This window comes from Rana temporaria, chromosome 7 (genome assembly GCF_905171775.1).
Source record: "Rana temporaria chromosome 7, aRanTem1.1, whole genome shotgun sequence".
In the NCBI taxonomy this organism is placed as follows: domain Eukaryota; kingdom Metazoa; phylum Chordata; class Amphibia; order Anura; family Ranidae; genus Rana; species Rana temporaria.
Genome location: NC_053495.1, coordinates 33,612,013 through 33,637,623, shown reverse-complemented (window position 1 = coordinate 33,637,623; position 25,611 = coordinate 33,612,013). Strand labels below are relative to the sequence as shown.

General features: G+C 42.1%; 1 protein-coding gene across 2 annotated transcripts in view; it reads left to right on the top strand.

Annotated features, from left to right (window-relative positions):
• The window catches only part of LRIG1 (leucine rich repeats and immunoglobulin like domains 1), a 126,873-nt gene that overhangs the window by 41,629 nt on the left and 59,633 nt on the right, over positions 1-25,611 (top strand). For both annotated transcript variants that reach the window (XM_040359193.1, XM_040359192.1), the window contains exons 2-3: positions 12,731-12,802; positions 25,451-25,525. In XM_040359193.1, the coding sequence (XP_040215127.1) occupies positions 12,731-12,802; positions 25,451-25,525 (147 nt within the window). The remainder of the gene's footprint in view (positions 1-12,730; positions 12,803-25,450; positions 25,526-25,611) is intronic.

Sequence of the window (25,611 nt, the reverse complement as noted above, 5' to 3'; positions counted from 1 at the left end):
CAGCTTGCAGTGCATCATGGAACTTGTAGTTCCGCAACATCTAGAGGGCAACAGGTTGAGCACCCATGCTCTAAAGCCACCACTAGTTTCTTTAGGAAAAAACTGACAGCTCCAGTCTGAGCGGATGCACTAACAACCCAGTAGGCTGGAAGTACACAATGTGAGTACAGCGACCGAACACTCCAGTGAGCGCTCCCAGCCATCGCCGGTCAGCTGGTGGTTTTCCAGCATGCTCGTCCAACTGAAGCTGAGCCAACGGCCATACACATGGGCCGAATGTCAGCTGGTTCTTATTGAACCAGCCGATGGCACCCGACATTTGGCCCGTGTATACTAGGCTTAAAGTGGAGCTCCACCCAAAAGGGGAAGCCCTGCTTTTCTGTACCCCCCCCCCCCCCCTCCGCTGCCACATTTGGCACCTTTTGGGGGAGCGGGTACCTGGTTTTGATTGGTACCCGCTCCCACTTGCAGCTCAGTTCCCCACGGGCAGTACGCCACCTGCTGCATCCGGCCCATTGAGAGAGTGCAGCGCGATTCACACGTGCGCAGCAGGAAATGGCGATGGCAGCACCCGAGAGCCCCGATTCAAGAATTGGCTTGGGTGAGGACACCGCTGGATGCCTGGACAGGTAAGTACCTTAATAGTAAAAGTCAGCAGAATACAGTATTTGTAGCTGTTTACTTTTTTTTTGTTGGGGGGGGGGGCGGGAATCTTTAAGTATTGAAGGGAGATGGTTAACATTGAATCCTAAAAATGGAATTCTCTGAAAAGGCAGACTCCATTCTTGTGATAATAACTGAGGCCACGATTGCTGACCTCTAATTCTACAAAAAAAAGTTACCTGGCCATCTCTGTCCACAATACCTCCAGAGTCAATGACTAAGAACATGTATTTGCTGAAAAAAAAAAAGAAGGGGAGGTCTCCCTCCGCTATACTACAGATTCCCCCTTATGTTATAGGGGTAGGGAGTGTTCTGTAGTCTAGCACAGGAGGTGCTAACTAAGGTAGGGCTGACAACACTCCTTCAGATTTTAGTGCAGCAGAGGCAGAGTTGTCAGCTCAGACAGGAAGTTGGATGCTCACTGTATTTCTGGTAGATCAACAGGTATTTTTCAGTCTTTCCAAATTTTATAAATGTACTGCTTGTTTATGTGTGTGTGTGTATATGTATATGTATATGTATGTGTATATATATATATATATATATAATACATACATACATACATACATATTTTTTTGGCCTAGGCATACACTATATTTGGTGCATTTGGATGATTCGGGTTGCAGACTATCTTCTAATACACTATAATACCATAGCCCAAGATATTAACCGCTCTATGTGAGCTCAGGCATAGCAGTCATTTGATGACTATTAGTCTGCATAAAAGATATTGGTCTAAGTCGGTGTGGAAGCACAGCATGGTTAGGCTACTTGCCCAAGGTCGTACAAAGTTAGCCGTGTTTACTTTTTTTTATAGATCCTAAAGTCTAGAGCAGGAGCTGATAATTCCTGAACACGTGGCTGTATCACAGATTAAAGGGCTGATGCGGCGCAAAGTGTTTTAGGAGGGGTTTATTCCAGTTATGAATGTCACAGATGACACATTAGCAGAATTGGAAGACATTTGCAAGCTGACGGCTCTTGTCCTCTAGAGAATTTTGCTATATACAGTAGCTGCTACTGGGAAAATGAAGGCGCTGCAGAGAACTCCATATTTCCCAGCTTTCATCTGGATGTATTGTAACTTGATCACATGCTTATGAGCACTCTGAAAATGTGTTTTTTCTTGCAGCTAGCAGAGTCCTGTAGACAGAGGGTGCAGTCATAATTTATTGGGTGATGTGACAGTTTCATACATACAGTATATAGAGAAAAGTTTAGTCACTTCTATATATCAGTCCTATATGAGCTTGTTGGACATCCCGTTCCAAAACTGTGGGCAATATTGTGGAGTTCACCCCCAATCATTTGCAGCTATAACGGCCTACACTCCCCTAGGTGGCTTTGGGAATGATTTGTGAATGTGTGCCCATTCAGCCAAAAGAGCATACTGAGAAGGCCCGACCAGCGATTGGTGCTACACGTCATTCCAGTGGTGTTCAGTAGGGTTGAGGTAAGGGTTCTGTGCAGGCCACTTGAGTTCCTCTACACCAAACTCGTCAAACCATATGGAGCTGGCTTTGTACAAGGGGATACAGGCATGCTGGAACAGAAACCAGTTTTTACCGAAATGTTGCCAGTAGGAAGCACATAATTGTCCAAAACCAGCCTTTCTCGAACATTTTACCCCAAAGAAACCCTTGAAAAATGTGCTGGTTCTTTCTGGAGCAATGATCTTAAATATCTTTGTAGCTTTAACAGCATCATTCACTGGAAATGTACACTCAATCATTTGGAGTGGTGTCCACATATTTTTTGCTATATAGCAAAGGTATGGTGATAAGGTGTCATTTATGGCCATATGGTGTATTCAGGTATAGTAGGGGGATGCATTGTGTGCTATAATGTTAAATTGATAATGTTAAATGTGAAAATTGATGTCATAAAATCCCGTATTTGCACTTACTATTGAATTACATCTCTTGTCAAAACCCCACCCTTCTATACCTGATTTTGCTCACTCTAGTATGCTAATGACATACAATTCTTCCCACTGACCACAAGTGTAAGGAGCATTCTTCCCACTGACCACAAGTGTAATTCCCACTGACCACCACACTAAGGTATCATGAATTGTAGATATAGAAAATGTAGACTGTTGTGTAATGGGTAGCTTTAATTTTATCTTTGAACTCAAAGTTTTTACAGAGCAATAAGCTCACAGGCATCATGTCATATAGTCAATGCATCTTTAATAAATGGTAATACTCACAAAGGTAAATCACAAATCGGCAAATTGCATCAAATCCATCCAAGGTGAGTCCTGCTTTACCAACTGAATACAGGAAATACTTGATTCTAGATTCCATTGGGCAACGTAGGGTACACTACTTGAAGTGTGTGGCCCACCTTACTCTTTCAAGAGAAAATACCCTTTCTCAAAGGTAATTCCTCACACATCACCTTTGTTGAATGAGATGTTCCCATTTAGTAACGTTTCATTGACGATATCATGTGATGCCGGTGTGCTTTCTATTTGATCTGTAGAGCGTTGGGAAGATTTCCAGTCTGGTGAAGCCATGGAGATCAGCAGTTACCACAAAGGGAAGATTGGAATGGATTTATTTTTATTTTTTATCTTTCAATGTTTTTTTATAAAAAAATTCACAGTACAAAGTAAGGACCATGGCATTGACTTCAACAGTGCATAGTTTTCATAGACAGAATAGAATACAGTGTAATCACAGATAATACACCTCCCCCTCAGAAGAGGGAGGATGACACTTTCTATATTGTTTACTTCTTATTTATACAATTTCACGACCTGTTATGAAATGGGCCATCCGTGTTGAACCGCACACCATACCCTGTATCCTCATAACAATAATATGGTAAGGGCTCTAGGGAAAACTCCCCACACCTGGAGAAACAGGTCACCCCAGTTGAAATTCTAGGATGACACGCTCCCCCAAATCGTAGAGCGGCGAACCCCAGCCTAACAACACCTGAGTCTCGGAGGAAAAGAGAGACAGAAGGGGGAGGGAAGGAAGGCGAGGGGAGGGTGGAGTCCACACTCTATGCTAGACCCCACAGGAAACTCCCTAGTCAATGAGCATGCAGGGGTCATTTGTCAAATAACCTTATTTTGGAATGTATTTTTAATAGAAGTTCTTTTATAACATTATTGTTTCCTTCCATTGCTCATTTCTTTCTGTTTTTATTATACAATAAATGCGATTTAGATTTGTAAAGAGAGCATTGTGGTTGCAGGTCGTCTTGGTGTTTGCCATTTTGCTCTTGGGTTTAGATCTATTCTGTACTCTGCTGTGTCTTGCTGATGCTGGGAAGGTCGATCACCAGCCAACGCTTATGGTTGATTCTCTTTAATGGAATGTATCTATGAAGTAGCCAGGCAGGGTCATGACTGGTAAAACTGGGTCTACAAAAATCTCGTCTGAACCCCAGCTTGTGTTGCATCACGAAAGTCGAGTCATGTTCTACAACAGACATGCAGTAATAACCAAAGCTTCCTTTGAAAGTAAACCTCAATTCTTACAGCCTGTTACATGTGCTCAGCATTCCAACATGTTCTTCGTTATAAATGACCATGAGCAAACCATGAATCCAACCTGTACTAAACCAGCTAGCGGCAGACTACTGAACAACAAACCCAAATCATTGCTGATAAATCACCACTGTTTGGAACTGATGTTATTTAAGACTTGATGGAAATGTTAAATTGTTTGCTTAAATTTTAAGTCCTCTGGCGGCACCGATGCCCAGACAGATACTTTTTAGATGGAACTGGCTCCTGTAACAGTAACAGATACTTTGTGAGATTCAAGAGGATTCTTTGGCGCTTACGTTCTCTCAGGAAATCGTGTATACATCTATGTTATGCTTTTACGTGTGTCGGAAAGTAACATTTTCTCTTCTATGTACGTAAAAGCTCCAGAAGATACTGTTTTAATTAGATGGAGATGATTTGAAGATGCTTTCAGAACAAGAGGAGAGAATTAGGGCTCTAATGGATGAGCGCATTTCTCACCATAAGCTGTGGCTGGTGAATAGACCTTCCCAACATCAGAAAGACACATCAGAGTACGGAGAAAATCTAAATCCAAGAGTAAAATGGCAAACGTCAAGATGACCTGCAACCTCAATGCTCCCTTTACAAATCTAAATTTGCTGTATAATAAAAACCGAAAGAAATGAACAATGGAAGGAAACAATCATGTTATAAAGGAACTTCTATTAAAAATCAATTCCAATCTTCCCTTTGTGGTAACTGCTGATATCCATGGCTTGACCAGACTGGAAGTCTTCCTAACACTCTACAGCAGTGGTTCTCGACCCTGTCCTCAAGTACCCCCAACGGGCCATGTTTGCAGTATTTTCTTTATCTTGCACAGGTGCTTTAAATCAGAGTCAATGGCTTGGTATTTTGGACAGCTATTTTATCTAAGAGAAATTCCCAAAACATGGCCTGTTGGGGGGTACTTGAGGACAGGGTTGAGAACCACTTCCCTACAAAACAAATACAAAGCACACCAGCATCACATGATATCATCAATTAAACTTTACTAAATCGAACATCTCTTCCAACAAAGGTTGCAGTTGCAGCTTATCAGGTCTTAGATGTGGTGGTTCCCCACCTTAGTTTCGCTTGATTCTGCCAGTAACACACTTCCTGTCCTAGAGTAACAACACGCATGCTCTGCACTTGAAGAAAGGCATTGTCACCATAGGGCAGGAAATATGGTATGACTACAGAACACCTCTTCCTATAGCATAGGTGGAAGGTGTTGTGTAGCTCAAAGAGAGAACTGTGAAAAATGCTAACTGATCACACAAAAAAATTATAACAGAAAAGTATAACACTACAGTTTTGTCAGGATCAACAGGATTTATCAAAAGGACCTAAACAGGTACAGTGGAAACTCGTATTGCGAGTAACGCGGTTAACATGCGTTTCACAATACGAGCGCCAAAGCGGTGTGCAGTACCGTGTTTGGCCTTAGGTGGGGGGTGTGGGAGTCGGAAATGATCGGAAAGACTCTGGCCTTTCCGTGTGTTCCCAAGGCTCTTTGGCACCCCCACCTCTGGCCGAATGCGGTATTGCATGCCGTTGAAGTCAAGCGGAACAAATTATTTTCGTTTCCATGGGGAAACTTCAATGGGGAAACTCGCTTTGATATGCGAGTACTTTCGATTACGAGCATTCTCCTGGAACGGATTATGCTTGTAATCCGAGGTTCAACTGTATAACAAATGTATTTCCGTAGTATAACAGGACAAAAGAAAGCAAAAGGAAATGTTCAATGTTAGAATCCACACACAGTTAAATCGGAACTATACTCGCCTTGGCTCCAGCGATGCAACGTTCTGAAGCTCCCTGACGGCCGCTAACATCTTTGGGGAGCCAGCCACTTTCATTGGCCGTGTGGGGTTGACATTGCTTCGGTGCATGTTCGAGAGTCCCGTAAGCTTCGGCATTGCCGAATTTCTACAGGGTGAATGGTCTGGTCTCTGCTCCCTTCGATAGTTTTCCGCAGGCAACCTGTAGTGGGTGGAGCTGTTGGGTCCCTCCCACAGCTCTGCTCTGTGCAAAGGCTATGTAAAGCACTATGATGATGTCACTGCTACATTTATGTGGTCATATCCGGATTTGCAAAGGCATATTTGGTGCACACAAGGTAGATTTATATTTTTTTGTAGCTATTGAGGAATATATCTAAATGAAAGTATTTATGCCGGAGTTCAGCTTTAAAACTGTTTGGATTGATCTTTGAAAATGTCAGTTATATTTATCACTTGCAACCCCACATATGTTTTCTGTTTCATATTCAGATCAGTTGGGTTATGTGCGCTCGTAAGTGTTAAAAACACCAGACTTAGCTTGGAAATTTGTACTTATTAATTAATGTGCACATTGAACTAATTATTTGGTTATTTTTGTGTATCTCAGAAGAATTCCTTTTATGGGTGTGAGGTTTGTAGAAAATTAGACATTTCCATCTAAATATAAAAATGTATTTATGCCTTAGGGGAAATAAGTCATTGAAAAAATGTCATTTACATTGGTAATGGAATGGCAAAAAAGTGAAATTCCAGACAAACGGCTAAGCACACAGATGGAAAACATATAAGGGAGTTTTTACCTGCCAAATGATATGTATTCCATCCAGTTTTTAGATTTACACAGCTCTGCCACACATCATGGCTGAGCAGGAGACCTCTGCAGAAATGCTGGCAGCATTCATCTAATTCCCAAAGACAACCTCTGGATATGACGCTGAGCATGTGCACTCAACTTCTTTGGTTGACCATGACAAGGCCTGTTCTGCGTGGAACCTTTGCTGCAGCTCAGTTTTAGGGTCTTGGCAATCTTCTTATAGCCTAGGCCATTTTTATGTAGAGCCTCAGATAGTTCTTTGTCATGAGGTGCTATGTTGAACTTCCAGTTACCAGTATGGGAGAGTGAGAGTGATGACACCAAATTTAACACACCTGCTCCCCATTCACACCTGAGACCTTGTAACCCTACCGAGTCACATGACATCGGGGAGGGAAAATAACTAATTGGTATGGGGGTTTGTTTATGTATACAAGGGCTGTTTTAACAGTGGATCAGTACCCCAGATGATGTTCACTTGAATGAAACGCGTCGGGAAGGACTATTGATGCCAATGTTATCGATTTTAATCGCTTTTTATATACACCGCAAATTTGAGTGTTACATTTTTTTAATAAATACTGTAAGATATCTTGTAGAGTTATGCTATGCGCGCCTCTGTTTTTTCTTCCTTTTCTATATATCCACAACATTGATTGGGGGATCTAATGTCATTATTGAAAGTCTCTATCGGTGCAATTTGGACATTTTCACTTAGGGCTGTACTCACTTTTGTTGCCAGCGGTTTAGACATTAATGGCTGTGTGTTGAGTTATTTTTACATTGTAGCAAAGTGTAATTTCTTTAGTGTTGGAATAAGAAAAGATAAAATAAATTATTTACAAACATGTGAGGGGTGTACTCACTTTTGTGAGATACTGTATCTGCCTTGATTTAAGCTTCAACAACAAAAATCCCTTGATAATTATTAAAGTTTTTTATTCTTGGTAGTGATCCAAGTAATGGGCTTGAATATCAAATAGGCTACAAAGCTGGTTCCCTGATTTGGCCTCATTATTACATAAAAATGATTTATACAAAAAAAATAAGTATAATATTTAGTAATAAGCAGAACTGGAGATTTACAGTGGCTTATAGAGTTGTTAGAAGGCATTTTCAACATTTTGTTTTGAAGGAGTACTAAGTGCTACTCCAAAAAAGGAGCTACTTAGGATTATGTGGATTTATTGAGGACTGCAGGCAGTTTAAAAATAAATTGTGTTAGTATGGAATCATTCACAAATATGGTTTTAAATGTTAACTTCTGTTTCTGGGAATTTTATGTGGTTTTCTCTGTAGTTATTACTAGATACAATCTGTTTGCTTCTAATAATTTTCTGTGGTATTTGGCTTGGTGTTCCGTAGTCCAGATAAGAGGTGTTCTCTGTTCCTGTTGTCTGGGAACCTCACACAGCAGAGCAGAGTAGTATCTAAGGGCAACCTAAAAAAAACTGCAAAATTTGGCCACAGCAAAGGAAAAAATATATGTAATTGATGCCAGAATGATCTCTGAAGGCCTCTTTCGCATAGGCGTTTCTTCCATTTTTGCCTTGTGATTTTTATGGATCGTAAATGGACTGGAATGCATCCCTATGGGTGGGTGGATGTACGTGAAGATGCGTCCTTTTACATCTGGTTACATATGGGTCCATTCAGGTTCATTGGACCAAACACAAAAAGTTTGAGTCCAGATCCTGAAAGGATGTGGGTGGATATAGGGGGAACACAAATATTTACGTCCGACTTCCGATTGGGATTTCATGGATCTGTTTTTCTACCATCACAAGATGGAGCAAAAATGGAACAGACTTGGATGTCACATATTTCCATTCTGATCTGATTTGATCTGATCCATTCCATTCTGAGGGGATTGGTCTATGAATCTCCTGCTGAGAGGGAATGGAGGGTGCTCGTGTGAAAGGGGCTTAAGTGACAGACTTTAGCTGACCATAAACTGATGTTCAGGTTTCAACCATCTATTTAGTCTGGACATCAATATTTGAGTGACCTGAGCATTCGTATTTTTCCACGGATAAGGGAGTGACTTGTAGACACCTCTTAGGAGGGGGTATTACTAATGACAAAGGATTTCGAAAGGATATTACACATGATCAGAAAATTAGACGTAAAATACCACATTCGAGTTAATCGTACGATAATCTGATCGTTGGTACAGAACTTTCGGGAGATGATCATGACAGTTCATCCAAAATTATCCGAAGGGACAAACGCAAAACTTTTCCCTGTACGATACCAGATTATACGATTTACATTTATCCAGTACAGTCAGGAAACATTTGGAAGAGGAAAACCAGCATGCTCGGAAACAAACAAATAAATTACAATACAATACAACACATTACATCACATCACTTCCGAAGTTGTATTCTGTCATACGAGAATTTTCATGAATTGAGTAATCTCAATCTCATAATTTTTGATAGCAAAAAAAAAAAAGGACAATCATTCATCCGATATTCTCATTGTGTGTGTGTGTGTGTGTGTGTGTGTGTATAAGGCTTAAATTTGATCACTATTTTCACCAAATTGGCTTGACCTATTTTGCCCAAGTGTTTCATAGCTATGGGATCTTCTTCCAATTTGAACAAATTTGCCCTAGTAGAGTTATGACTATCTGGCATTTATTTTCCTTTGCTCACACAAGCAATGAGTACAACAAGCTTCAAGCAGCTTTGTTAAAACCATAAAGTACCATTTAACTTCAATAAAGGGAGGTCAAAGCATATCTAAACTCAAAACCACACATTTTATATATTGAATTATACCAGTCCTTAGATGTGGTTGCTGCATACCTCTAAACCTTACCCACTCAATGAAATATAAAAATTGGTTTTGACCAGAGTTCCACTTTTGGTTCTAATATCTTGTTAATTGGACTGAAGTTCCTAAAGCTAATTTGATAGTGGAAACCTCCTTCTCTTTAAATGCTTCACTTCCACCTTAAGATTTATCGGAGTTTAAGATAGAGACCATTACCTACATGCGCCAGCATTTGTCAAGCTCCATTATACATGATTTCATCTGTCATAAGGATATTTTATTTATCCATTAAGACTTCCTCACTACGATTCAAATCCGTAGTGACACGTACAACCCAAACCTCGTTATGTGGTTAACCAGTAATGTAATCTCCGCCGAGCAAATTACATTTTTGTTCTACATGTTATCATATGAGGCTCAGGATTTGAATGCCCTGCCATTGCTGCTTCCATCCTCCTTTCATTCAGGAAGACAGCTGAGCAATTGATGACGAAAGGCTTGTAAGTCTTTCCATTCTTTGGAGGGATTCGCAAGACAAAGGAAAAGTTCTGCTGTGCCCATTGTCCACCGGGGCTATTTGTGTTACAAAAACCGTGACTCTGCACAGATCGTTACAAACTGAGTTTCAGTGCATGGGATTATAATATAATAAGTGCATCAGATGTACGAGGCAGTAATTGAAAAGGACTTCTATTGTGTTGCCAGTTTGCAAACTGATTAGATAGTGCTGCAGTAGCAACGCAGGTAAAGCGGAGGTCAGGTGCTCCGGGGAAGTGACACAGTGGACACAATGGGGTTGATTTACTAAAGCTGGAGAGTGAAATCAGCTTCTAACTTCAGTTTACTCAATTAAGTTTTGACGACAAAAAAAAAAAAATGGAAGCTGATTGCAAAATCTGGTGCAGCTCTTCGTAGAAACCAATCCGCTTCCAGTTTTAATTTTTTTTCGTCAAGCGTAATTTAACAAGCTGAAGTTAGAAGCTGATTGGCTACCATGCACAGCTGTACCAGAATTTTCACTCTCCAATTTTAGTAAATCAATCCCAGTGTGTCCAACTTTAATGGCCCGTACACACGATCCGAATATCGGACGAAAACGATCGTCCGGTGAAGAATCGTACGATTTTTGGATCGTGTGTACACTACTTTCGAGAGCCCGATCACGACAGTTCATCCGATAATATTAGATCGGACATGCACGAAAATTTTCCTCGTACGATGTCAGATCGTACGATTTTCGTTTAGTCAGTTATAGTTGTCGTCCGAAAATACATTACAAAACATGACATCACTTCCGATTATTTTTTCCGGTCGTAAGAGAATTTTCGTGACTTTAATAACCTATTTCATTTTACTTGCGACTATTAAGCGAAAAAAGTCGAACGATCCGTCATACGATATTCGGATCGTGTGTACGGGCCATAAGGGTGTGTACAGACTAACAATCAACATCTCTTATTTAGATCCCTTTTGGGCTATCAAATATACCATTAAAATAATTGTTATATATCTATAAGTGCAAAAAAAATAAAAAATAAAAATTGATCTTGCCAAAAACGTTGTCATCTGACAACTTCCTGTGCTTCATTCTTAAATGTGTGAAAGAGTCTATGGTCATTTTAATTATCGGTAAATAGGTCATATAAAAACAGCCATATGAATTGACTGAAATCCGGGTCGTGGATGGCTATGGGCCACATCACCTAGCTCAACAAACTTTCATTATTAATATCATTATTATACAGGATTTCTATAGCGCCAACAGTTTGCACAGCGCTTTACAACATGAAGGCAGACAGTACAGTTACAAAACAATTTAATACAGGAGAAATCGAAGGAGCAGGGCAGAAAAAAGTTGGTTGAACTGTGAATACAGCCAATCATCTTGGGGGGGGGGGGGGTGTTATACTGATACTACCAGCGGTGCAATAAATGTTTTTGTTAAACGATACATTTGATTGGATGTGAATTTTAGTACAACTTTCTGAACTGACCAATCAAATTACATGTATGAATGCTTGGCAAATATACAAGAACAAGTCTCCTGCGCTCTGATATTTTAGAAGGAAATGCTATGCAGTGGTGCAGTTCGATTAAAAGTAATCATCTAGAGTCTTGCAGCCCTCCTCAGAATCGTTGGTATTCATAAAACTATAAAAGAGAAGAAAAAGAGCGGAGGGCGCACCGACCTCGTGTGATACTGATAAAAAATATTTATTTAAATGATAAAATCAATGGTTATACTCACACATTAGGAGTTAAAAACAGGCTTTAAAAATAAATACAGCAGGTATCCAGCGTATCCAGCGTCGTCAGTGGAACATGAGTGATCATTTGGACCAATCAGTGGAAGTAAAAGCTGACGCGTTTCGGGGGCGTACCCCTTTCCTCAGAGCTGCAGTGCTGCAGACCACGTCAGCTCTGAGGAAAGGGGTACGCCCCCGAAACGCGTCAGCTTTTACTTCCACTGATTGGTCCAAATGATCACTCATGTTCCACTGACGACGCTGGATACCTGCTGTATTTATTTTTAAAGCCTGTTTTTAACTCCTAATGTGTGAGTATAACCATTGATTTTATCATTTAAATAAATATTTTTTATCAGTATCACACGAGGTCGGTGCGCCCTCCGCTCTTTTTCTTCTCATGTATGAATGCTTATCAAGTCCAAACCTCCGCTGTGAAGGCAAGTTCACTTAGGTCCCCAAATATTATCCTGTTCTTTCTACCTTCGAAAAGGTGTCTATCGCCCAAATTTTAGAACCGATGACTCATGGCCGTTATACTTCCAGCTTCTCCATAACGAGACAAACGAGCCTGTCGCCGGCTGAATCGCAGCAAGATTGATTTGTTTGGCCCTTCAAATGAAAGAAAATAAATGAAAACAAAACACGGGCTAATGCAGTTTAATTTGCTGATTTAATTACCCGGGTACGTAACATACAGAGCATTTCATGTATCCTCATAATGCCTTTGTAATTGGCTTGTTTTGCCGAGCCTGAAAAAAAGCTTTTGCTATTTCCTAAAGTGCTCTTGTCTAACAGCGGATCGTTTTCTCCCACCCCCCCCTCCTCTTGCGATCCAGAATAATTGTTGGGCTGCTTTTTGCTGACTTCAGTACCGCCATGTGCTGATTCGATTGCCTTCTCTCTTTTTTTGTCATTTTAACAGAAACCTGAGCCACAACAAGCTGAAGGAGATCGATCCGGCCGCCTTTGTGGAGCTGCTGGGACTACGGGAAGTGTGAGTATTTTTCTGAAGCTTTTGTTGCGCTTTTTAAAGGTGATTTCTGGGACTTCAGCTGCGAATTTGAAATGCGACACCCGGTCCCTGGACGCCGGCTCCTCTTGGTTCAGTTACATCAGCGCATTGCCTTTTTTTAAATGTGCATTTGTGTGTGTATTGTATACAGATCTTTAGAACTGCTGCTGTTTCTGTATCAATTAGACGATGAACGGTTTTCGGTTATTGCAGGGAGGGTAAGCGTTTGCTCTCTTAAAGTTGAACTCCAGGCAGATGACCACATACATGGCTACAATGCATATATATAAACTGCTAAACCTGCCAAAGGCTGTGTCATGTTTTTTAGCTGGCCTTGTAATTCAGACACCTCTACCAGATAGCATAGCTTTAGCCATGCCTACTTTGGTCTTAGACAGACAGAAAGCCTTAGTAATTACTACTTTGGTCTTGGCCAGACAACATAGCCTTAACATGCCTACATTGGCCTTGGCCAGTCAGCAAGGCCTTAACCAGACAGCATAGCCTTAGGCCCTGTACACACGATCAGTCCAAACTGATGAAAACAGACTGAAGGCTGAAGTCTGATGGACTGATGGTCTCATGTGCCTACACACCATCAGTTCAAAATCCGATCGAGTCCAACGCGGTGACGTAAAACACAATGACGTGCTAAAAAAACGAAGTTCAATGCTTCCAAGCAGGCGTCGACTTAATTCTGAGCATGCGCGGGTTTTGAACCGATGCTTTTGTGTACTAACCATCGGTTTTGACCGATCGGTCATCAGTCCGATCTTTAAAGCAAGTTTTAAAACTTTGGTCTGAAGGACAAAAGTCTGATGGGCCATACACACGGTAGGTTTGGACTGATGAAACTGAACTTCAGTCCGTTTTCATCAGTTTGGACTGATCGTGTGTACAGGGCCTTAGCCATGCCTACGTTGGCTTTAGCCAGAAATGAAAAGCCTTAGCCATGCCTGCCTTGGTCTTAGTCAGACAGCATAGCCTTAGCCATGCCCATTGGCCTTAACCAGACAGCATAGCCTTAGCCATTCCCACCTTGGTCTTGGCCAGACTGCATAGCCTTAACAATGCCTACATTGGCCCTAGCCAGACATAGCCTTAAGCTGGCCATAGACGGTTCTAATCTTGGCCAGTTCTGCAGGGACCAGCCGAGATTTAAACCATGTATGGGCAGGGTAAATGCACCCAAGTTGATAGATCGATTAACTTGGGTACAACCAGCTTGCATGCGATTATTGCTAGCGGCTATTGCAATAATCACTGTTCTCCCAGCAGGGATGGCTCCCCCTGCCGGGAGAACACAATGGCTCTGCAGAAGGGATCCCCCATCAACACTAACTATGTTGATGGGGAATTTAATGATTTTCTTTCCTGCAACCCATGGTCACAACAAATTGTGGTCACATTATGCGCCAGGTTGCAAGCCTTCTATTTTCTGGCCAGCAAAATGGCAAGGTATTTCTTTGGATGCCCACATTGCTGCAGGGGTGGAAACACTTCCAATTTGGCCCGAAACTGAGCTTTAAATATTTTTCGTGTCCAGTAGGAGCTTCATGTACTTCTCCACTAACTTTGTTGTAGCCCCTCCTCTTTCATTTAGTAAAGCGATGCAAACACTTTCGTCGCTGACACTCTTGCATTGATTTCCTAAATAATGGGGACAGGAGAGAAATGGCAAACTGTGCCACTAGAACACACAAAGGTAAGCAGGAACACCCAAAACTCCTAGGGGGCGGGAAAGCTGGGAAATATGGCATTATTGAAATAGGCTCTATCTATAGCTAAACTATAACATTTTGGAGGACTGGCCATTTAAAGAATAAGCCTGTACATGTATCTGCATGTATTTGTCATGACGCTATGAGGTTTGTGTAGGTGTCCCGCTGAGGCCAAGCTGTCATGGCCGACTACTTTTGCAATTTGAGAAGACGTAAATTAGGAAAACAGGGTTTGTAGACGAGTTCCAAATGACTTAAACACAATCCTTATTTTTCCCTGTATATCCATGTTTATTCCATGATGTTGAAGTTTATCCTAAATCAGATTGGCATTACATCCCATGAATGAAGTGTCCCTGGTTTTCTAATGGAAGTAGCAGAAAAGCCTCCAGCTCCCTGCCATAAGACTTTATGTTCCTGTTTGTCACTTTCTCTAGTGAAAGTCATATATTACACCAATGTGTCCTGTACATTTTAGTACATATGCAGAATATTGGATAACAGGATTATGTTCCCTTCACTCAACATTACTGTATGCTTTTCTTTTCAAGGAAAAGCTCCTACTTTATTTTGTATTTGTTTCTACCTCTTTTGTCTACAGTCTGTAGATTACGGTTTCTCTACTTAATGCCACAGAGGGAATAGTAATCCTTATTATAGCTAGGAGCACACAGATGTAAATGCGCCAAGCTATAAGACCATGCTGCCATTGACGGCTCTGGGGCTCCTTTTACAATTGGTAACCAAGCAGTGTTTCTCAAACTGTGTGCCGCGGGAGAATTGCAGGTGTGCCGTGGGAAGCGGGCTGACCCGGGCTATAGCCCCGAGTGGGCCCCCAAAAAGCTCCAGGTCTCGTAGTGCTCGTACAGGCTGGCAGGCCTTATCCTCTGCTGACCTCTACTGTGGGCGCCGCACTGGTTGCTAGGATCGCCTGGCATCTGGCAACCAGTGACGTCGCAAGGAGAGAGAGAAGTGAGGCCCCAGCATTCAGACTGCCATTTCATTCATTTCTGATTTTTAAAGCAAACTCACACATCCATCCATGTCTCCATGCTTTATTTTGTTGAGAAATTACTTTGAGTTGACCCCCCCTAGCATTGATGGCAGTAGCCATCTTAAGTAAAGGTAAATGATTCAGGTAGCATTTACTTCTTGGCATCCATCTGCCCTTAACTCAGGCATGCAGACGGGAGGATGTGCATAGCTGAGAAAGCCCTTCCTCCAGATGGAAATTTTTTTTTTTTCTATAAAGACAACTGGGATGTGTGACATCCCAGCCTAGGCCAGAAAACAGGAAGATACTTAAAGTGTTTGAAACCATTAGAAAATACAAATAAAATAACAAGCATGCCTATACTTACCTGCTCTGTGCAATAGTTTTGCACAGAGCAGCCCTTATACATACTATCCAAAACTAAAATAAGGAAAGACAAATTTTGGCGTATACTTTAAAATGGATTTACAGGTTCATTTTTACAACTCTAAACTTATAGACTTTGGGTCAGACCTGAGGAGTCAGCAGTTATTTTTTCACTACAACTAAGGAGGAAACAAAGCCTGCCTATGTAATGATTAAATATGGCTGCCCCCATAACCATATACAGTATATTTATAAACTATGCACAGTAATAAAATGTTTAAAACCTTAATACACAATGATAATACTTATTTTTGGCTGATCATTCACATATAGAAAAAAAACTCAGCGGCTATAGTTTCCCTTTAATAAATGATGTTAAAGTCTGCATTCAAGAGTTTGCTTATAATCTGGAGATTAGGCTTTACTTAATACAAGATTGTAAAAGTCTAGTCCATGTTTTAACAGTCTCCGCTTTCACTTGACATCAAATTGGCAGCTGGTCCATAAATATTTTATGCAGAGTATCCTCGTGTTCCCATCCGTGGCCAGCAAGTCTGTTTATGTGAGCCAGAAAAGACCGGGCAGCCAAAAGCCATTATGAGGGCCCCAATAAAAGCAGCATGTATGTGCTCTGCAGAATCCATAAACCGCTCACGGCTTACTCTACTCCGTCAGGAAAAAAGGTAGCATATGAGGACAATTTAATGACAAAATTACTGATGGACCTGTCATAACACCAGGCAATGTACTGCTTGCTGAAATGTCTTTACATGTACCGCTCCATGACGGACAGGAGCCGGATTCTTTGTTACCTCTGACAACACGGATGAACACAATGGGGTTGATTTACTAAAACTGGAGAGTGACAATCTGGTGCAGCTGTGCATCATAGTCAATCAACTTCTTCAGCTTGTTCAATTAAGCTTTGACAATAAGCCCTGGTTCACACTGGTGCGATTTGACATGTCTCATGCCAAATCGGCGCCATTTGCTGGTGTCCTGACGAGAAATGCCCCCTGTCGAATAATGCCTGCCCGGTACTGCGCATGTGCAGTACGGAGCCGCCAAAAGCCGCCGAATATCGGCATTTACGATCAGCTGTAGACGCCGCCTGTGCACAATAGCCGACATTGTGCCACACGCTCCCGATGCTCGTGCAACTCATGATGGATGTGTGTGAGGGGCAGATGCCTATAGAAGGGGGCATATTTTGTAATGATGGGCAGTGCTGCTAACATGGGGGCGGAATTTTTTACGAAACTTAAACACATCTCCTAAACAAATATATCTCTGCTATTCTTCCTTCACCTGTGTGTGTAGGAAGAATAGCAGAGATATATTTGTTTAGGAGACGTGTTTGAGTTCTGTAAAAGTCTTCCCCCATCTTAACAGCACTGCATCATTACAAAATATGCCCCCTTCTGCAGGCATCTACCCCTCACACTCGCCCAACATGATGAAATCCACCCCTTTGCAGACTTGCACGAGCATCGGGAGCGTGTGGCACAATATCGGCTATTGTGCGCAGGCGCCGTCAACAGCTTATCGTAAATTTCAATGTTCGGAGGCTTTCGGCGGCTCCATGCTGCGCAAGCGCTGCGCATGTGCAGTACCGGGCGGGCATAATTCGACAGGGGGCATATCTCGTCGGAACACCGGCAATTGCTGGCAATGGCACCATCCTAATCAGTGCGATGCTGCATCTGCGGCGCTGCACCGATTTCAAAAAGTAGTTCACGCCTTCCCTCCACTGCCAAATTTGGCACTTTTTTGGTGGGAGTGGGTACCTGGTTTTGACATCACCAAACTTAAAGCAGAGCTCCACCTAAAAGGGGAAGCTACTCTTGTTCGCACCCTTGCCCTCTCCACTGCCACATTTGGGACTTTTTGGGGGAGGGGGGAGCGGGTACCTGGTTTCGACATGTACCTGCTCCCACTTCCGGGTAAGATCAGCAATCTACGATATTTCAGGCCCCCCCCCCCCGCGCTGCCTTCTGGGACACACACAGGTCCCAGAAGACGGGGCCATTCATAAAGTACAGCGCATGCGCAGTAGGAAAGGCTGTGGGATGGGCTAGGGGTGCCGACATTGTGGGATCCCTGGACAGGTAAGTGTGCTTATATTAAAAGTTGGCTTCTACCGTATTTATATTTGGAACTTTTCTTTAGGATCGCTGGTTTAGAGATAAGTATGTTGACAAGGACCATAAAAACATGGATGAGCAAGTTTGGGGTGGAGGAACTTGACGGGCCTGCGCAGAGTCCTGACCTCAACCCGATAGAACACCTTTGGGATGAATTAGAGTGAAGACTGCAAGCCAGGCCTTCTCATCCAATATCAGTGCCTGACCTCACAAATACGCTTCTGGAAGAATAGTCAAACATTCCCATAGACACACTCCTAAACCTTGTGGACAGCCTTCCCAGAAGAGTTGAAGCTGTTATAGCTGCAAAGGGCGGGCCAACTCAATATTAAACCCTACGGACTAAGACTGGGATGGCATTAAAGTTCATGTGCGTGTAAAGGCAGACGTCCCAATACTTTTGACAATATTGTGTATAGTGTAGACTATAGTAGAGTTGAGTGCATTTAAGTGCGTTCTTGGTTGCCACATTTTATGGTATATGCTCCTTAATTAAACCCCATTAATAATATCTCAATATCCTTTGCTGCAAAAGATGCGGTGTCCTCAATTACGACGAAGGCACAAGTCGTGTTTTTCCTTCATTAAATCTGGGACCACTACACTACCTAGTAGGCGTTGGCTATTTTCTTTGGTCCCTCGTTTTATTTTCATCCCTGGCTCTTGCCACAAAATGTGCAACTTGGGAAAAATCGCTTTCCTTCAAAGTATAAAATAAATCTGCACATTCAGCAAAGAGCTTCCCCTTCCATCCTGAGTGTGGTGCAAGCAGGTAATTGCTTCAATATGGAGCTTGGGGAGAAGGGAGTCGACGAGGGTGGCCGAGGCCTGAACAACCGACATCCAAGGAGCCCGTTGGAAAAAAAAAATGAGCTAATTAGCAAAATAGCTTATCGAACAAACACAAGGAGCATTTTCTTATATATTTTTTGGTAAAGTGGACCTGTCAGCAAGATAAACAGCCTTCTTTTTAAAGCCTCAGAAGGGCCTCCTGGTAACAAGAGGCTTAGTTTTCACCAATTTGTTTATTTTGTCTTTTTTTCCATTAGGATTTTAAGTGATTTGTGTGTGAAAAATACAAAGCAACTCTTTTTTTGTATATGCAATGGCGGAACTGAAAGGGGAAACGTTTTTAGGACTGCTACGTAGGGCATGAACCCAAGAGGTTTTCCTGCAGCTCTTGATGCAGAGTATCGGTATTTTCTGACCCTGCCCACTGAACAGGCTTTGGATGATGCTTGTATTGTTCACAGTTTATTTGGAACAATAGGAAACTTCCCCTTATGCCTCGTACACATGGCCGGACTTTGCGAGGGGAAAAAAGTCAGACGGGCTTTTTCTCTCGAAAAGTCCGGCCATGTTTAGCCTCCATCTGACTTTTTTTGTCGCAAGTCCGACATACCGTAGATAGAGAACCTGTTCTCTTTCTTTCCGTCGGACTTCAGACCGACTCACGGCAGACTTTTGCACGGTCAAAAGTCCGACCGTGTGTATAAGGCATAACACTTTTCAGTGGTCAGCATAAAAAGGCTTTTTAGGTAAAAAAAAAAAAAAGACCTAGATCTGAAAAAACTTGGGAAAACCCCACTGCGTTTCTGCAAAGCGTGGTCCCTATCTCCAAACTTCCTAAGTTTCCAACTTGGGATTTATATAGCATCAAATGAATTCAAAGCAGGCATGCCTTGAAGGTTGCACCGTTGTCCTTGGGTCCAACTCTGGGAAGATTCAAAATTATCCCTTGCAGTGGGGTTGCACCCTACTGCAAGGGAGAATGTTTGTTTTTGTTTTTTTGTCTGGAAAAGGAGAAACACTTTTATCTTCCCTGATCCTGCGCTCCACCATGCTCCGGCTTTGGACTGTCCCTTGGCGTCAACATGTTTCTTGCAGGCCTACAGGCCCTGGCTTGAGGACTAAGGATGAGCTATGGCGTGTTTGCATATTACACGTGCAGAGCCCGCCAGGGAGACATTTCACGATCCCTGCAGCTGAGCATCGGGACAATGTCTCCCTGACTGTGATTAGCGCAGCGCCGTGCACACTTCCTGGCGGGCTCTGCACGTGTACTATGCGAACACGCCAGAGCTCATCCTTATTGAGGACATAAGGATCTTAGACAGCTGGAGTGCAGAGGGAATTACTTTTTAGGGACCAGTCTAGCAGTGGGAAAAAGCAGAGGTTCCCCATGACCAGTGATCTTAAAACTGCAGCCCAGGAGGCCGAATGTGGCCCTTTACTTGCCTTTGTCCGGTCCTTGGGGCACTATTCCTTCCACTGACAAAAATCATGGGGCAATCATTTCTGCACTGACATTGCCAATGGGGCACTATTCCTCCCACCGACCCCAATGATGGGGCACTAATAACTCATGGTCTGGCCCCCCTAAAGTCTAAAACACAGTAAACTGTTAACCCTTACCGTGTGGGCACAACCCCACTGCAAGGGATGATTTTTTAGTTGTCTTGAGTTGTTCTTTAAAGATAAAGTTTAAGTATGTATATTTCTGCATAGTTACTTGTTTGTCCAGCTCGGAGTTGTCTTTTCGTGTTTTTGGAATCCCTTCAGACATCCACAACACCAGCCCTTCACTGGGAAATACAGAATTGTTCAGGAAGAATATTGGTTGATCAGTAACTCCCTACAAAGAGAGATTAGGCAGGGATTGTCTGCTGTGACCGGGGGGGGGGGTAGTGTTTTGTCGTCCAAACGGATTGGGTGACCAATGCCTGTAGGCACCTTGCTTCCCATCCTTCTGGTGCATGTTATGCCCATTTCAGAACTGTGCCATTCACAATAAAAAAAAAATTATATTCTGATTTTTGTAATGTATAACCATACAATTCACTTGATAGAGAAGCACAATGGTGTAGCTGTTCATCAGACATGGCTGCCCCAGCTTTTGTAAACCAAAATGACACCATATTTCATCCAGAGACACTGCTGTAACACAAGCCTCAGCTATGACCTCTAATTACAAAGAAGGTCCCACTTTGTGTAGGACAGATTTGTCTGGAAACATGAGGAAGTTGTTCTGGAGGGCAAAGGTCAACGCATAATCATCTATCAGTCGGCTTAAAAACAAAAGTGTTTGACTAGGAGAAGGTAAAGTTCTCTTACATGCAGGTGTGAATCCCTATTTGTAAAATATGTGAGCCAGAAAATGATTGACAAATTGCAGCTAAAAGACGCAAGTGTACCCGAAGCTAGTCCACAAAATGAGAGCAATGTTATTAGCTTCTGGGATCTCAACAGTTAGGCCCTGTACACACGATTAAACCATCCGATGAAAACGGACTGAAGGCTGAAGTCTGATGTGCGTACACACCATCAGTTCAAAAACCGATCGGGTCAGAACGCGGTGACGTAAAACACACGACGTGCTGAAAAAAACGAAGTTCAATGCTTCCAAGCATGCGTCGACTTGATTCTGAGCATGCGCGGGTTTTGAACCGATGCTTTTGTGTACTAACCATTGGTTTTGACCGACGGTCAGGCGTCCATCATTCCGATTTTAAAGCAAGTTCTAAAACTTTGGTCTGAAGGACAAAAGTCCGATGAGGCATACACACGGTAGGTTTGGACCGATGAAACTGGACTTCAGTATGTTTTCATCAGTTTGGACTGATCGTGTGTACAAGGCCTTACTGGGATGGTGGATGGTGAGCAGTGGTTCTAAATTGCAGGTCTCTAGTATAGAGTACCAAGTACCTGTTCTTAGGCAGTCCACTACTTATAACAATATGTATAAACAGTCCGTGCTAGGTTACAAAAAATCAAATATGTATGGAGGAGCTAGCTATAAACTGTGATACCAATTTGTGAAGAATGTAAAACCAAAAGCAGCGCTACAAACAAAAATGTATATATCAAAAAGTTACAAAGGTGCTACCAATGTAAAACAGCAAATGGTAATTTTATAAATAAATGAAGTGCATTAATTCATCAAAGTTTAGAAATCATAAGGTGCAAAAGTGCAATCACTATAAAACATCAAAGTCGAAATAGCAAGCAACTATTCATCAATAAAGTGCAAAAGGATGTAAAACCATAAAAAAAAGTGCATATAATTGCATACCGTATATACTCCAGTATATGCCGACCCGAATATAAGCCGAGGCACCTAATTTTACCACAAAAAATGGGAAAATGTATTGACTCGAGTATAAGCCTAGGGTGTCCATCTGCATGCCTCACTTTGCCTCACTGTGTCCATGTGCATGCCTCACTGTGCCCATGACTAGACTTACGTTTAACATGGGAGTATATAGAAGGGGTGCCCAGCTTTGAAAAATCGGTGCTACCTGGGTGTAGGTCCCCCAGACAGAAAACTTGTAGAGGAGAACTGGGACTACATGTGTGCCAAGTTTGGGGTTCAGGGGACCTACGGACGGCCAGTACCAGGTCCCCAAAGTCCAGGAGATCAGGCGCAAAAAGGTGACTAAAGTATAAGCCGAGGGGGGCATTCTCGGGAAACCAAAAAATGTGCTGAAAAACTCGGCTTATACTCGAATATTTACGGTATATCTGAAATGCATCAAACAATAAATGAATGAATGGGTAAAGTCTATAGATGAAAGGAGTCCCATCATAAGACATCCACAGTGTAGGATGCTCCAGGAAATCATCTGTGCAAATAGAGATGTAAATTCTACCACCGGATAGTAGTAGTTACCATGAGCCTCTTATTAGAACAGTTGGGCCAAAAGTAATTTTGGCCAGAATCGCATGAAATGTAAGTCACAGGTTCAGCTTCCACTGGGGAGAGATGATCACCACTCGGCAATCAATGGTGTTATGAGACCAAAAAACAAAAGCATACATTTCTATTGTAAAGTCCGTTTAAAATAGATGCCTTTATTAACCACTTGCTTACTGGGCACATAAACCCCCTTCGTTCCCAGGCGAAATCTCAGCGTCCGGCACTGCGTCGCTTTAACTGACAATTGCGCGGTCGTGCGACGTGGCTCACAAACGAAATTGGCGTCCTTTTTTCCTCACAAATAGAGCTTTATTTTGGTGGTATTTGATCACCTCTGCGGTTTTTATTTTTTGCGCTATAAACAAAAAAAGAGCAACAATTTAAAAAAAATATATATTTTTTTTACTTGTTGCTATAATAAATATCCCAATTTTTTTTTAAAAAACTATTTTTTTTCTCAGTAAGGCCGATACGTATTTTTCGACGTATTTTTGTAAAAAAAAAAAAAAAATCACAATAAGCGACTGGTTTGCGCAAAAGTTATAGCGCCTACAAAATGGGGAACAGAATTATGATTTTTTTTATTATTTTTTTTTTTACTAGTAATGGCGGCGATCTGCGATTTTTATTGGGACTGGGATATTGCGGCGGACGTATCGGACACTTTTGACACAAATTTGGCGCCATTCACATTTATACGGCGATCAGTGCTATAAAAATGCACTAATTACTGTATAAATGTGACTGGCAGTGAAGGGGTTAACACTAGGGGGTGAGGAAGGGGTTAACTGTGTAGCCTGGGTGTGTTATAACTGTGTGGGGGGAGGGGGGTGACTGGGGGAGGGGACCGATGCTGTGTCTCTATGTACAAGAGACACAGATCGGTCTCCTCTCCTCTGACAGCACGTGGAGCTCTGTGTTTACACACTGAGCTCCACGTTCCTGCTGTCACCTACCGTGTCACCGACGATCGCGTGTACCCGGCGGACATCGCGGCCGCCAGGTACACGCATCGGGTCTTCGGCGATGCGTCGGGACAGTTTTTACCCGCCGCGCGCCACCCAGTGGCGCGCGCGGGTAATGCACATAAAGGCCGTTTTTAAACGGCCACTTGGCACTTGAGAGCCGCGCTGCGGACGTATTTCGTCTATAGCGCGGATCTCAAGTGGTTAAAAACTATTGGAGCTCAAACACAACATTCCAATACCAACAGGATCAAAGCGTCATGCTGATGGTTAGTAAGCGCCGACAATAATGGGCAAGTGGTGTGTTTGGACGGGGTAGTCAGACATGCCCTACGTGTTTCATCAGCAGTGACGTCTTAGGGGGATGGGCCATAGTCCACTACTTATCAATGCCTGAGGAGTTTTTTAATTTTCAAAAACCTGTTTCTCTGGAGTGTACTTTTAAAGCAACCCTGTTGAGGATCTGCAAATTAAAATAAAGTAGCCTTCTTAAAAGTAAATACTTACCTCTGTTGCTACCAACATTCACAACTTTGTTATAGGAAAATAGTCCCCTGTAATCTGCTTGGATTCAATAAAATGTCAGCAAATTTTGGATGGTAACTTGATGCCATCTGTGAAAAAAGCTGAAGTTAAAGAGAGGATGGCTTCTACAAATGGATAATGATCCTAAACACACCTCAAAATCCACGGGGGATTACATCAAGAGGCGTAAACTGAAGGTTTTGCCATGGCCTTCACAATCTCCTGACCTCAACATAATTGAAAATCTATGGATAGACCTTAAAAGAGCAGTGCGTGACAGACAGCCCAGAAATCTCAAAGAACTGGAAGACTTTTGTAAGGAAGAATGAGCAAAGATACCTCAAACAAGAATTGAAAGACTCTTGGCTGGCTACAAAAAGCGTTTACAAGCTGTGATACTTGCCAAAGGGGGCAGTGCATGCTATAAATTCGACTGGGTGCCCAAACTTTTGCAGACGCCATTTTTTTGTTTTCTGTCATTTTGAAAGTGTAAATGATGGAAATAAAATCTAACTTTTTTTGACTTATTATAAGAATGTGTCTGTAATTTGATGCCTTTTGGAGATTTTTCCATCTTCCCTTTGCTTCGTTATGCAGATTAATACACTGTATTATAAAAAAAGAAATAAAAAGAAAAAAAAAGAAATAAAATAATATAAAAAAAAAATATTATTTTTTTTATAAAAAAAGGAGGGTTGCCATCCGGGGCCCTGGGGGCCTCAGGGCCCCTGGGGACCTCCTGACCCCTAAACAAAAAATAAAGATTGTCCCTTTTAATAAAAAATAAAATAAAAATATATTAAAAATATATATTTTTTTATAAAAAATAAATAAAAAAAAGGGAGGTTGCCCTTCGGACCCCTAAAAAAAATAAAAACTTTTTTTTTTTAAAGGGGGTTGCCATCCAGGCCCCCGGGGACCTCCGGGCCCCTTACAGGTGTACTGCCTGAACCCCCCTGATGGTGGCCCTGTTGAGGGGACATGTATCTTCAACAGAGCTGCGTTTTTGGTGCAAGCAACAGGAGAAAAAAAGGATTACTCTCCTTTTTTTTTCTACATAGGGTGGCTTTTTTTAATAAGCACATGGCCAACATGACTGGTTTAACTAAATGTATTGTATTGAGACCCATACTGATCTTTCTTTGCCAGTTTGAATTAATTTAATATAAGAATCATGTGGTGCCCTTTTTTTAATGTATTTTGTTTTTTTTATTTTTAGGCAACTGGGGTACAATGAGCTGACATCCATCCCATCCTTAGGATCTGCTGCTGCTCAGATCATCAGTCTTTCTCTGTAAGTGGTCACTTTATCAAACCATTGAAATAATTGCTTGATGTTTCATTTTGTGACAATTATTTTATAATGCCAACCAGCAATTT